The sequence below is a fragment of the Macaca fascicularis genome, chromosome 1 (genome assembly GCF_037993035.2).
Source record: "Macaca fascicularis isolate 582-1 chromosome 1, T2T-MFA8v1.1".
NCBI lineage: Eukaryota > Metazoa > Chordata > Mammalia > Primates > Cercopithecidae > Macaca > Macaca fascicularis.
In genome coordinates, this window is record NC_088375.1 from 119,494,948 (window position 1) to 119,510,031 (window position 15,084).

General features: G+C 34.7%; 1 protein-coding gene across 4 annotated transcripts in view; it reads right to left on the reverse strand.

Moving 5' to 3' along the window:
* SYCP1 (synaptonemal complex protein 1) overlaps nucleotides 1-15,084 on the reverse strand; it is a 110,796-nt gene that overhangs the window by 86,251 nt on the left and 9,461 nt on the right. For all 4 annotated transcript variants that reach the window (XR_010583610.1, XM_045365098.2, XM_045365107.2 and 1 more), the window contains exons 9-12: nucleotides 5,091-5,149; nucleotides 3,821-3,890; nucleotides 3,152-3,225; nucleotides 1,761-1,869 (exon numbers count right to left, since the gene is read on the reverse strand). Coding sequence is in view for 3 of the 4 variants with exons in the window: in XM_045365098.2 (XP_045221033.2) it covers nucleotides 1,761-1,869; nucleotides 3,152-3,225; nucleotides 3,821-3,890; nucleotides 5,091-5,149 (312 nt within the window). In the remaining variant the exon portion in view is untranslated. The remainder of the gene's footprint in view (nucleotides 1-1,760; nucleotides 1,870-3,151; nucleotides 3,226-3,820; nucleotides 3,891-5,090; nucleotides 5,150-15,084) is intronic.

Consider the following 15,084-nt stretch of genomic DNA (forward strand, 5'->3'; position numbering starts at 1 on the left):
TAACCAGAGAATTGAACTCTTAAGTAATCAAATGGAAACTTCAAAATGAAAAATATATGATTCATTTAAAGTAAAGAATTCAGTAGATGGGTTTAAAGCAAATTAGACATATCACAGGCAGGATCAGATAACAGATTAGTAAAAAATATCCACACTGAACACAGAGAAAAATAAGCAGAAGATACACACATATGGGAAACAATGAAAAATCACTTAAATGAACACATTTCAGTGGGTATGAGTCTACAGAAATCATATAGAATTATAGTTATGTATTACTTTTTTCAGTTTATATGATAAGATTAAATATTATTTCATTCATCCAACTATTGAACTCATATTATATGCATAACAATATACTAGGCACTATAGTTACAAAGATATTTAAAACCCAATCCTTCCTCAAGACACTCCTAGTCACAGGGGACAGACAAACAGGTAATGCTTACGCCATTACTAAGAATTTAGCCAACAGACGTGGGGTGGAGAGAAGAGATTCATTTTGAGTAGAGGTAGTAGCCAAAAGCATGGGGTGGGATTGAAAGATCACAAAATATAAGTGAAGTTAAATTATTTCAATATATCTGGAGAATATCACATAGTTATGACAGTAAGATGAAATTAGCAGGTATAGATTGGCAGAAACCAGATAATCATTTGCCATATGAAGAAAAGAGAACGTTTTGAAGAACAGTAAAACATAAGATCTCTATAATGTTCTGCAAGGTGCATGGTGTTTCACAAACACTATGCCTTCTAAGTGTCCTGCCTTTTGGAAAAGTTTGAAAAATATTCACTAATAAGAGAGTCTAAACATGACACTACACTCAGGATCCTTCATAAAGGGATCCAAATCTTTTACAATTTCATCTGCCTGAGTTCAATAAGATATTGCCACACCAGTCAGTTTACTAAAAATATACCCTAACATTTCTACTTCCATGACTTGCACAAGCCATTTATTCCACCTATATTGTCTCCTCCAGTTCACTGTCTAGTAAACTTTTAAACAGTTCAACAGTTTTTTCCTACTGCCTTTCTACAGGTCTCTCTCTGGGAAAAATCAGTAACTCTCTCCATCGTGCTCCCATACGATTTGTTCATTCAAAAAATAATTTTTGCTAGGCACAGTGGCTCATGCCTGTAATCCCAGAACTTTGGGAGGTTGAGACAGGTGGACTACCTGAGGTCAGGAGTTCAAGATCAGCCTGGGCAACATGGTGAAACCCTGTCTCCAAGAAAATACAAAAATTAGCCGGGCGTGGTGGTACACACCTGTAGTCCCAGCTACTAGGGAGGCTCAGACAGGAGAATCACTTGAACTCAGGAGGCAGAGGTTGCAGTGAGCCAAGATTGTGCCACTGCACCCCAGCCTGGGTGATAGAGTGGGACTCCATCTCAAAAAATAATAATATTATTAATTTTGAGTGTCTTATATGTGCCAGGCACTGTTCTCGACACTTGGAATGCAACAAACAGTTTCAAGTCAGTGAACAAAAAAGACAAGGTCTCTATCTTTGTGGAGCATATAGTTGAAACATTTGAAAAAGGTAAGAGCATGGAAAAGGGAAAAGAAGAGTATATGTATTTTACAAAAGCTTCCCAGATTAATCTATTATGCCCTCCTCCAACAAAACCAACTCAGATTGAGAATTACAGTACTAGAAAGCATTAAAACAAACTTGTAATGAAAGCCAACATTTCGAACATAACAAGAGGAATACATAAGGTACATTATATTATCTTATATAAATTCTTACTTGTCTTTTCCTCTAATTGATTAACTTTATCTCTGGATTCCTCTAGCAGAAACGTTAAATCTTTCATTTTATTTTCTTTCTCAGAGATTTGGATCAATAGTAGTGACACCTAAAATATTTAAATAATACATTATCAATATAAAAAGTTAAATATGACACCTTAACATTCATAATACCTACAATTATTTTATGTACTTGTCTACATGTTTTTCAGCTGGTCCACTTAACCCTCCCACACTGGTACTCTACTCCCTGGCAGCCAATGTAGTCAGAGAACTGGCCCTATTATCTTTGTAAGAGACAGTGGCATATCAAATTGAAAAAGGCAATCTCTAAACATGGGTATTCCAGGCACAGGGATGGGTGGGGGTATATATAATGGAAAAATCAACATATATAATGGTAAGATTCAGTCTGTCTTTGCTATCCTGCCCAATCCAGCTCCAGAATGCCATCAGCCAAGTTTGTATCCGCAAGCAAGAATTTAGAAAGCCCCAGCAAAAAAAAATTGTTACAAATAACGACATTTAGGAGTCCTCAGTAAAAGCACTAGCTGGCCATGCCATCATTTTGGAAGGAAGCCCAACAATCTGTAAGCTCTGCCCATGCACCTAGAACACCAAAAAGCGTTTTAGTACTTCACTCTATTTTTGTGGTTTTTATTATCCTCTCTGTACTGTGAATTAATTTTTTAAATTATTAAGTAGATATCCCTGTTAACCAGGTTAGAAGACATCTTGTGGCAAATCAGACAAGAAAAACTGCAAATATAGTGAGAAATAGAAAAGGATTCTATTATATATATTGCTTTCCATTTGGGAAGCAAAAGACTTGAAACTGATAGAGATGGCATAATAATAATCTGAAACATTCTTGTGAATGCCAAAGGATATAGAGTTAACATTTTCAAGTCTTCCACTACGTGACATTAATATAAAAAAGCATCTGTGTCTTGTTTTCTTAGGCTAAAAAAGAAAAAAGAAAGAAGCAACAGAATATTTTAGTTCCTCTTCATTGGTATTATGAATAGCACATTTCAAAACAAACTGCAAAATGTAAGTTGAGTAGTCAATGATCATTTATACATTTTATGAAGTTTTTGTCTGAACAAAATTTCTCACAAACTAATATATTTTGAGGCAATATCCTATTACTGATATAAATATTATAGAATAATTGATTAAAACGCAAAAAAAGCTAGAGTGAGTACATATTTGAGTCAACAAAAATTAAGTGAATCTAAAGGTTAAATATTTAGATATGTATAATACTAAAATTCTCTCATAGGAATTTATCATACATTCAGCAAATATAAACTTCTTTTGAAATTTTAAGTATTTAATGAATTAGCAAATATAAAGAATACAAAGAGTTTTTTTTTTAAAAAAAACCTGCTTTTCCTTGTCATTTACTTCCTTCTTGTATTCTTGTTCAAGGTGTTGGATTTTTTCATAATCTTCCTTTACTTTAAAAATAAAACAAATATACTGTAATGTCATAACATAATTGTATCACATTTCTATTACAAACAAAATTTAAAGTTTATTTCACCTCTTTATCTCTAAATTATATTAAACTCTAAAAGTTTGTAATGGGTTAAAATTGCTGTTTTCTTCCTTATTTTCTGTTTAGTAAAATACTAAATATAAATAATATCAGTTATAATAACCTAAAATTTTACAATTCTTATATATAAAAGTTTATCCTCTAAAACACACTAATCTGAAACAACAGGCTTTAAGTAGATATAATATGATATATATAAAATTATTTTAACATGCATACTATACCAAGATATGTAAAAAGAGACCAAATCACATTTCTAAAAAAAATAAAATTAGTTTGATTTCATGAAAGACATAGTTTTAAAGCCCAAAACTATTTTTAACAAGTATTAATTCCCTGCCACATTCCACAAGATTTAGAGGGCTTACAGAAATAAAGAAAATAGAAAATAGTTGAGAGCATCAGGCTAAAGAGATGAAAACATTAATGGAATCCAATAAAAATATAAATAGCAAAACAGTAATATAAAAATTAAGTAAGATCCCTATCCCTACACTTAAAATGCATTTCCAGTCTGGAATTCTCAGCTTGCACACGAAGTTCCTCAAAAGCTGTTACCATTTTCTGAAATATAAAGTTTAACTTTTAAGAATCACACTTAGATTTTTTCAAATAGCTTTCTTCAAACTATGAAAATATTATCAAATTTGTATCATGTGATCATTAAATTTAAAACCACACAATTTGGAATAATTAAAAATTGTAATTTGAATTACTTACTAAAAATGTATTAAGAGGGCCTTATGTTAGTTTCCCAAATGCTTAAATGCACTGGCAACATGTTATACAATACAAAACAGCAGCAAATGGATTGTTCGTACACCAGCCATTTACTTAATAGCATGTATCAAAATCTGTAATTTCATATTTATTTGTGCTTATTTATTTATGTCTTCTCCACTAAAGTGAGGCCTCTCAACATGAATCCGAAGTTACACTTCCATCATCTGGCAGCATGTGTTCATTCAGCTTTCAACAAATCTTGCTTTGTAAAATCAGGTTAATTAATTAATTAATTAATTACTGAGTGCCTATTATGTGCCAGGAACTGTTTTAGGCAATAGGGATAGAAGACAAAGTCTCTACCCTACTGGGACTTATAATAAAGTGTAAAAAAGAATGCAAATACACACACACACACATATATATATCAAATAAATGCCAAGTAGCTTTATGTGCTCTTAAGAAAAGTTAAATGAGGTGGATATATATAGAATAATCAAATAGAAATTTTAGATAAAGTATTAAGGGGAGAATAACAAAAAAAGAAAAATGAACTTTAGAAATGTGCATAAGACCTTAGATATAAAAGTTCTGGAAAAGGTACAAATTCAAAGAAGCACCATCAGAAAGAGCTTAGCAAATTTGAGAAACATAAAAGAGTGACTATAGCAGAAAAGCAAAGTGAAGAATGACAGGAGACGAGATAACAAAGGTAAACAGAAGCCAGACACAGATGAATAATACTTTATCTGTTTTCAAATTAATGGTTATGTGTAACAATGTGCTGATTTCTGACAAGAGTCAGCAAATATTTGATAAATTAAGTGATGTCACTAACATATAAATCAAAAAGCTACTACATAACAAAACATTAATGCTCATAGTATAGAACCTTAGGAATTTTATTAGTGATACAATAATATATCAACAAATAAATAATAATCTTTTCAGTAAGAATAGTTGTCCATATGTTTGTGGTAATCACTATAATTTGCTTAGAAATTTCTATGTTTAAAATACTCAGATTTCATTAACACTCACCTCAATGTTATTATTTAGATCCATATAAACTTGCCTGGTTTCTTCCCGTTCATATTCATCTGTTGTTAATATAAAAATTTCAAAATTAAATTTTAAAATAAGATATCAATAAGATAATGCTCAAAATGCCTCCGGAAAACATTAAAATATTTAAAATTCTGTGTTAATGATGAACATTGGGTTATCTAAATCATTACTGGGTCTTTTTAAGTTGCATCAAAAGTTGTTTGGGTCCAGTCTGATGTGAAGAATCTTAGAAGTCACTGCTCCATCCTAACGACAAGTAAAAAGCTAAACAAACTAAAAAATTAACAACTCTTCTCAAATCTTAAGAGAAGTAAAGTCGCGGGGCAAACTACCCCAAAATCGGAGAGACAGGCAAACACAGAGAGAATCATAACTTACCAGGGCAGAAACCCATGAGCAGAAAACTCTGTGGGCACCAGAGTCAGGGAAAGAAAACCTGAACTATAATTGATGCATTGCTGGAAATTCAGTGTAAACAAATCTGAGAGATACACTCTGTGGAAACTGGGTGTGGTGGCTCATGCCTGTAATCTTAGCACTTTGAGAGGCGGAAGTTGGCACATTGCTTGATGCCAGGAGTTCAAGACCACCCTGGTCAATGTGGTAAAACCCCATCTCTACTAAAAATACAAAAATTCTCCAAGCATGGTAGCACATGCCTACAGTCCCAGCTACTCATAAGGCTAAAACATGAGAATCGCTTGAACCCAGGAGGCAGAGGTTGCAGTGAGCTGGGCAACAGAGCAAGACTCTATCTCAAAAAAATAAAAATAATAAAACCTCTATGGAGAACCAGTCATCAGAGAGGGCCCAGATTCTTGTGAGTTTTACCTTCTGGAGCTCTACCAGGTTTCTCACAATGAATATACGAAAAACATCCCCTTGTGCTTCTGGCAGGAAAAGCCATTTTGAACTATGCCAATGTGTCCTGTTCTTAACAAGGCCTCCCTTGGGAGAGAAAAATCTGTTGGAAATTTGTCAGAGCCTAACTAACCTGGGGGAAGGGAAATACCCAATTCCAGACAGCTCTAGTCCTCCATGTGAAGTAAGGAAAATATCCAACTCCATCCCCCTCTAGCCTTCCACATGGAAAATGGGAAATTCCCAACTGCAGCCCACTCTACCCACCCCGTCCCATCTAAGGAGGAGCGGGATGCAAGGGCTGAGAAGTATTTATGAAGTTCATAGTCTGGAGGCAAAAATTTGCTGAAAAACTGAGACCTAACCACAGGTCTATAGAACACTCCTCCCCCTATACTTTACCAGCACATTACAACAATTCCTTTACCCAGTACATCATGTGTAGCTATCCAAAACAATAAAAATACAAGCATACTAAAAGGCAAAAAATACACTTTGACAAGACAAGACAAGCATCAGAACCAGACTCCAATACAATTAAGGATGTCAGAATTATCCCAGACCAGTAATTTAGAACAACTGTGATTGATATACTAAGGGCTCTAATGGATAAAGTAGACATCACACAAGAATAGATAAGCAATTTAAAGAGATAGGTGAAAATTCTAAGAATGACTCAAAACATAAATGCTACAGCTCAAAACCACTGTAACAGAAATGAAGGGCTTGTGGGTGTGGGGGCTCAGGCCCATAATCCCAGTCACTCGGAAGCCTCAGGCAGGATGATTACTTGAGGCCAGGAGTTGGAGACCAGCCTAGACAACATAGAAAGACCTTGTCTCTAAAAAAAAATAAAACGAATAAATGAAGGGCTTATTAGTAGACTAGACACAGCTGAGGAAAGAAATCTTTGAAGTTGAAGATATTTCAACAGAAACCTCAAAAACTGAAAGGCAAAGAGAGAAAAGACTAGAAAGGACAGAACAGAATATCCAAGAACTGTGAGACAACTACGAAAAGTAGTTGTGAATGGGAATACCGGAAGGAGAAGAAAGAAAAAATGGAACATAAAAAAAATATATTTGTAACAATAATGACTGAGAATTTCCCCTAAGTTAATGTCAGACACCAAATCACAGATCCAGGAAGCTCAGAGAACAGAAAGCAGGATAAATGCCAAAAACACTATACCCATGCATATTACATTCAAACTACAGAAAATCAAAGATAAAGCTAGAGGAAAAAAACATTTTACCTATAGAGGAGCAAAAAGAAAGATTATATCTGACTTCTCCTCAGAAACCATGCAGGCAAGAATAGAATGGAGTAAAATATTTAAAATGTTGAGAGGGAAAAAAAAAGCAACACAGAATTCTGTAATTTGAGAAACTATCCTTCAAAAGTGAAGAAATAAAGACTTTCTCTGACAAAAGTTGACAGAATGTGTTGCCAGCAGACCTGCCTTCCAAGAAATGTTAAAAGAAATTATTTAAAGAGAAAGAAAATGGTTTAGAAATTCAGATCTCTATTAAAAAAAAAAAAAAGAGCAACAGCTGGTCTCAGTGGCTCACACCTGTAATCCCAGTGCTTTGGGAGGCTGAGGTGGGAAAATCACTTGAGGCCAGAAGTTCATAGCAAGACCCCATCTCTACCAAAAAAAAAAAAAAAAACAAAAAACAAAAAGAAAGAAAGAAAAAAAGAGCATCAACGCAGAAATAAGTGAAGGCTAAATAACTTTTATTTTTCTTATTCTTAATTGGTCTAACATATAAGTTTGTCAAAAATAGTAATATCTACAACGGGCCGGGCACAGTGGCTCACGCCTGTAATCCCAGCACTTTAGGAGGCCAAGGCAGGTGGATCACTTGAGGTCAAGAGTTCAAGACCAGTCTGCCCAACATGACAAAACCCTGTCACTACTAAAAATACAAAAATTAGCCGGGCTTGGTGGTGGGCACCTGTAATCTCAGCTACTCAGGAGGTTGAAACACAAGAATCACTTGACCCCGGGAGGTGGAGGTTGCAGTGAACTGAGATGGCACCACTGCACTCCAATCTGGGCAACAGAACAAGACTCTGTATCCAAAAAAAAGAAAAAAATAAAAGATGGGAGGAAAGAATTATAAGGTACCCATAGTAACCTTGAAGCAGTAGAGGGTTATTTGAAAGTGGACTTGGATTACTGTAAATATATATTGCAAACTCTAGTGAAATCACTTTAAAAAGTAAAAATAGAAGTATAACTAATATTCTAAGAAAGGAGAGAAAATGGAATCACAGGAAAGGCTCAATTAAAACCACAAATAGTATAAAAAGTGTAAAAGACAAAAATAGGAACAAAGAACAGGACAACAAATAGAAAAACAGTAATAAATATGGTAGATAATAATCCAACTATATCAATAATCACTTTGAATGACAATAGTCTAAATGACCGACTAAGAGATTGTCAGAGTGGATCAGAAAACAATACCCAACTACATGCTGTCTATAAGAAACTCACTTTAAATGTAAAAACACATCTAGAATAAAAGTAAATGGATATAGATATACCATATTAACACTAATCACAAGAAAGCATATTAACACTAATCAAAAGAAATTTTAAAACTTCCACTCTACAAAAGAGAATGTCAAGAAAATGAGAATACAAACCACAGACTGGGAGAAAATGTCTGCAAAAGAAACATCTTTTAAAGGACTGTTATCTATAATATACAAAGACTCAAATACTGTTAAGTCTTTTCTCTTATTGTTGATTAAAATTCAACAATAAGAAAACAAGCAACTTGATTAAAAAAATGGGCCAAAGACTTTAACAGACACCTTACAAAAGGAGACATACAGACGGCAAATAATCATATAAAAAAGAGTAGCTATATTAATTTCAGACACAGCCAACTTCAAAGCAAGGAAAGTTGTCAGATACAAAGAGGGCCATTTCAAAATGCTTTTACAGCTGAGCACAGTGGTTCATGCCTGTAATCCCAGTACTTTTGAGAGGCTGAGGATGGAGGACTACTTAAGTCCAAGAGTTCGAGACCAGCCTAGGCAACATAGCAAAATCCACCTCTACAAAAAATAGAAAAATCAGTCAGGCATGGTGCTACACACCTATAGTCCCCACTACTCAAGAGGCTGAGGTAAGATATTCCCTTGAGCCCAGGATTTCAAGGCTGCAGTGAACTGTGATCACATCATTGCACTGCAGTCTGGGTGACAGAGCAACACTCTGTATCAAAAAAATAAATAAATAATAATAAAATGCTTTTGGGTCAATTCTCCAAGAAGATATAACAATGTTTAACATGTATAGGTCTAGCAATACGGTGTCAAAATACATAAAGCAAAAACTGGTAGAACTGCAAGGAGAAATAAATTAATCCTCTATTATAGCTGAAGCTTTCAACAACTCTATCAGAAATGGACAGATTCAGCAGGCAGAAAATCAGTAAGACATGTAGGTTGAGTGTCCCTTATCCAAAATGTTTGGGACCAGAACAATTAATATATCAGATTTCAGATTTTTTCTTAGATTTTGGAATATTTCCATTGTGTTTACCAGTCGAGCATCCCCAATCTGAAAATCCAAAATTTGAAATGCTCCAATGAGCATTTTCCTTTGAGCATCAATTTTGGCACTCAATTGGATCTTGGAGTATCTTAGATTTGGGATTTTTGGATTAGGGCTGCTTAACCTGTAGTTGGATTCAATAAAACCATCAATCACCTTGACATCTACAGACTGCTTAATCCAACAATAACATACATAGTCTTCTGAAGCTCACATGGAACATTCATCAAGATAGACCATATTCTGGGCCATAAAACACACCTTAACAAATTTAAAAGATTATAAATTGTACAGTATCTGCTCTCAGATCACAATGGAATTAAACCAGAAATAAATAACAGAAGGATAGCTGGAAAATCACAAAATGCCTGGAGATTAACCAAGACACTTCTAAATACCACCTGAGTCAAAGAAGAAATCTCAAGAGAAATTCAAAAATATTTTGAACTAAATGAAAATTAAAACACACATTATCGAAATCTGTGGGATACAGGAAAAACTGAGAGGAAAATTTATAGCATTGAATGCATAAATTGGAAAAGACTATCTGAAATCAATCATCTAAATTTCTGCTGTAGGCAACTAGAAAGAGAAGAGCAAATTAAATCCAAACTAAGAAGGAGAAAAGAAGTAATGAAAATTAGAGTAAAAACCATGAAAGTGAAAACAGAAAATCAATAATTTTAAAAAATCAATGAAACCAAAAGCTGGTTATTTGAAAAGATCGATAAAATCAATAAATTCTAGCCAGGCTAAGAAAAAGAGAGAAGATTCAAATTACTAATACATAAATGAAAAAGGAGACATCAATACAAACCCCACGGATGTTAAAATGAAGACATATTATGAACAATTCTATGCCCACAAATTTGCTAACCTAAATGGAATGGACCAACTGTCAAAAGACACAACTGCCAAAACTCACAGAATTAAAAATAGGCAATATGAATAAGCCTATATCTATTAAAGAAATTAAGTCAATAATTAATAACCCTCCAAAACAGAAAGCACCAGACCTGCCAGCTTCACTGGTGAATTCTACGAACATTTAAGGAAGAAATTATACCAATTCTCTACTATCTCTTTCAGAAGATAGAAGCAGAGGGAATATTTTCTGATTCATTCTATGATGCCAGCAGTACCCTAATACCAAAACCAGACAAAGACATTATAAGAAAACTACAGACAAATAATCTCTCACAAACACAGATACAAAAATACTCAACAAAATATTAGCAAATCAAATCCAATAATGTATAAAAGGAGCCGACACAGTGGCCCACACCTAAAATCCCAATTCCAGCTACTCAGGAGACTGAAGTGGGAGGATTGCTTGAGGCCAAAAGTTTGAGACTATCCTGGGCAACACAGCAAGATCCCATCTCTAAAAAGAAATTTTAAAAATTATCTGGGTGCAGTGGCACACACCTATAGTCTCAGCCACTGAGGAGGCTGAGGCAGGAGGATCACTTGAGCCCAGGAGTTCAAGGCTATAGTGAGCTATGATCATGCCTGTGAAAAGCCACTGCACTCCAGCCTGGGTAACAGAGCAAGATCCTGTCTCAAAAAAAAATAATAATAATAAAGTATAAAAAGAATTATACAACACACAACCAAATGGAATGCAGTCAAGGTATGCAAGGCTGGCTCAGCATTTTAAATCAATTATTGTAATCCATCACATAACAGGCTAAAAAAATTACATGATCATATCAATAGATATAGAAAAATTATTTGACAAAGTCCAACACCCATTCATGATAAAAACTCCTAGTAAACTAGGAATAGAAGGAAACTTGCTCAACCTAATAAAGAATATCTACAGAAATCTATAGCTAATATCATACTTAATGGTGAGAAACTAGAAGCTTTCCCACTAAGATCAGGAACAACGCAAGGATGTCCCCTCTCACCATTCTTTTTCAACATTGTCCTTAAAGTTTCAATTAATACAATAAAACAAAAAAAGGAAACAAATGGAATCAGATTGAGAATAAAGAAATAAAAACTATTTTTTTTCACAGATAACATAGCTGTCTGTACAGAAAATTTGAAAGAATCAACAGCAAAAAAATCCTGGAACTAATAAGCAATTACAGCAAGGTTGCATGATACAAGGTCAATATACTATACAAAAGTCAATCATTTTCCTATACACCAGCAATGAATAAGTGGAATTTGAAATTGAAAACACAATACCATTTACATTAGTATACAAAAAAAAATGAAATACTTAGGCACAAATCTAACAAAACATGTGCAAGAGTTATATGAGGAAAACTATAAAATTTTGATGAAAACAATCAAATAATAATTAAATCAATAGAGAAATATTCCATGATCATGGATAGGAAGATTCAATATTGTCAAGATGTCAGTCCTTCCCAACTTGATCTACAGATTCAATGCAATCCCAGTAAAAATCTCAGCAAGTCATATTGTGGATATCTACAAACTGATTCTGAAGTTTATATGGTGAGGCAAAAGACTCAGAAGAGCCAACACGACATTAAAGGAGAAGAACAAAGTTGGAGAACTGATACTACTCAAATTCAAGACTTACTATAAAGCTACAGTAATCAACATAGTGAGGGATTAGTGGGGAAAAGAGACAAAGAGATCAAAGGAACAAAATGGAGAGTCCAGAAATAGACCCAAATAAATATAGTCAACTGATCTTTGACAAGGGAGTAACAAATAGACCCAAATAAATAGTCAACTGATCTTTGACAAAGGAGTAACAGCTATAAAATAGAGAAAAGATGGTCTTTTCAAAAAATGATGCTGAAGCAAGTGGACATCTACATGCAAAAAAAAAAAAAATCTGGACACGGATCTTACAACCTTAAAAAAAATTAACTAAAAATGTATCATAGATCTAAATGTAAAATACAAACCATAAAACTCCAAGATAAATAGGAGAAAACCTGGATGATCTTGGGTATCACAATGACTTTTTTTTTTTTTTAGATACAATAACAAAGATACAATCCATGAAAGAAATAATTCATGAGCCGGACTTCATTAAAATTAAAAACTTCTGCTCTCGCCGGGCGTGTGGCTCAAGCCTGTAATCCCAGCACTTTGGGAGGCCGAGACGGGCGGATCATGAGGTCAGGAGATCGAGACTATCCTGGCTAACACGGTGAAACCCCGTCTCTACTAAAAAAATACAAAAAACTAGCCGGGCGAGGTGGCAGGCGCCTGTAGTCCCAGCTGCTCGGGAGGCTGAGGCAGGAGAATGGTGTGAACCCAGGAGGCGGAGCTTGCAGTGAGCTGAGATCTGGCCACTGCACTCCAGCCTGGGCGACAGAGCGAGACTCCGTCTCAAAAAATAAATAAATAAATAAATAAATAAAATAAATAAAAATAAAAACTTCTGCTCTCCAAAAAATAATGTCAAGAGAATGAGAATACAAGCCGCAGACTGGGAGAAAATGTCTGCAAAAGAAACATCTGATAAAGGACTGTTTTCTATAATACACAAAGACTCAAAATTGTTAAGTCTTTTTTCTTATTGTTGACTAACAATAAGAAAATAAGCAATCTGATTTAAAAATGGGCCAAAGACCTTAACAGACACCTTACCAAAGGAGACATACAGATGGAAAATAATCATATGAAAAGATTCCCATCATATGTCATCAGAGAAATGCAATTTAGAACAACGAGATACCAATACACACCCCTATTCGAATGGCCAAAATCCAGAACTTTGACGACACCAAATCCTGGTGAGAGTATAGAACAATAGAAACTCTCATTCACTGCTGGTGGAAATAAAAATTGTACACCCAATTTGGAAGACAGTTTGGCAGTTTCTTACAAAACTAAACATACTTTTACCATATGATCCAGGAATTGTGCTCCTTGGTATTTACCTAAAGGAGTTTAAAATGTCCACACAAAAGCCTGCACATGGATACTTACAGCAGCTTTATTCATAACTGCCAAAACTTAGAAGCAACCAAGATGTCCTTTAGTAGGTGAATGGATAAATAAGCTGTGGTATGTGCAAACAATGAATGGAATATTATTCAGTGCTTAAAAAATGAACTATCAAGTGATGAAAAGACATGGAGGAACCTTGAATGCATATTACTAAGTGAAAGAAGCCAATCTGAAAAGGCCACATACTGTAGGATTCCAACTACCTAACATTCTGGAAAAGGCAAAATTATGGAGACAGTTAAAAGATCAGTGGTTACCAGGGTAAGGTGTAGAGAATCAACAGGCAGAACACAGAATTTTAGTGCAATGAAACTATTCTGTATTATACTATAATGGGGGATATATTTGTCCAAACCCATAGAATGTACAATACCAAGAGTGAACACTAATGTAAACTATGAACTTTGGACAATCATGATGTGGCAATGTAGGTTCATCAATTGTAACAAATGTGCCACTCTGGTGAGGTATGTTGATAATGGGAGAGGTTATATATGCATGGGACAAAAGCTTTGCAAACTGGAATCTACATAAAACCCAGAACTATCCTTGAGTAGACCCAGAACTATACTTGAGTAGAGCATACATTAAACAGACCCAGGGGCAGCACAGCAAAGGCATTAAAAATTGAACTGATATTGGAACTCCCACACTGAAAAGGCAAGACAGAACCTATTATGAACCTAAGTGAGCTGACTGCCTGTTAGAAAATAAACAAACATTCTCTAGGAAATCTGAAGAGGACTCAGATTCTCACAACATAATATTCAAAATGTCCAGGACATAATCCAGAATTGCTGAACATTCAATGAACTAGGAAAATTTAACCATTCTAAGTCTCAAATTAATAATTATTACCTAAGATAGTTGATGAGATAACCAATAAAACTAGGATCTATGGGAAAAAAATCTCAGAAATGGACCCCAAGATATTCCAGACATTGGCATTACTGGATACAACTATGTTTATTATGTTCATAGAGATAAAAAGTAGAGCTTTAAAAAGTCAGCAAAGAACTTAAAATTCTGGAAAGTGACCCTACAAATTTTTAAAGAACCAGCTAATACTCAACCAGTAAATACAGTAACAGAAATTAAGACATCAACTGATAAATTTTAAAACAGACAAGAAGTAACTAAATACAAAATCAGTAAACTAGAAGAGAGGTTAGAAGAAATTATGTGGGCCAGAGCAGTGGCTAATACCTATAATCCCAACATTTTGGGAGGCCAACGTGGGAAGATCACTTGAACTCAGGAGTTTGAGACTATCCTGGGCAACATGGCGAAATCCTATCTCTAAAAAAATACAAAAATTAGACAGGCCTGGTTTTGTGCGGCTGTAGTCCTAGCTACTTGGGAAGCTGAGGTAGGAAGATTGCTTGAGCTTGGGATGCGGGGTTTATAGTGAGCCAAGATGGAACCACCGCACTCCAGCCTGGGCAACAGTGTGAGACCACCCCCCGCCCCAAAAAAAAAAAAAAAGAAAAAAGTATCCTGAGTGGAGTACAGTGAGAAAAAAGATGAAAAATACATACAGAATCAGAAATACAGAACAGTGACCTCATTATCGTGACCTGA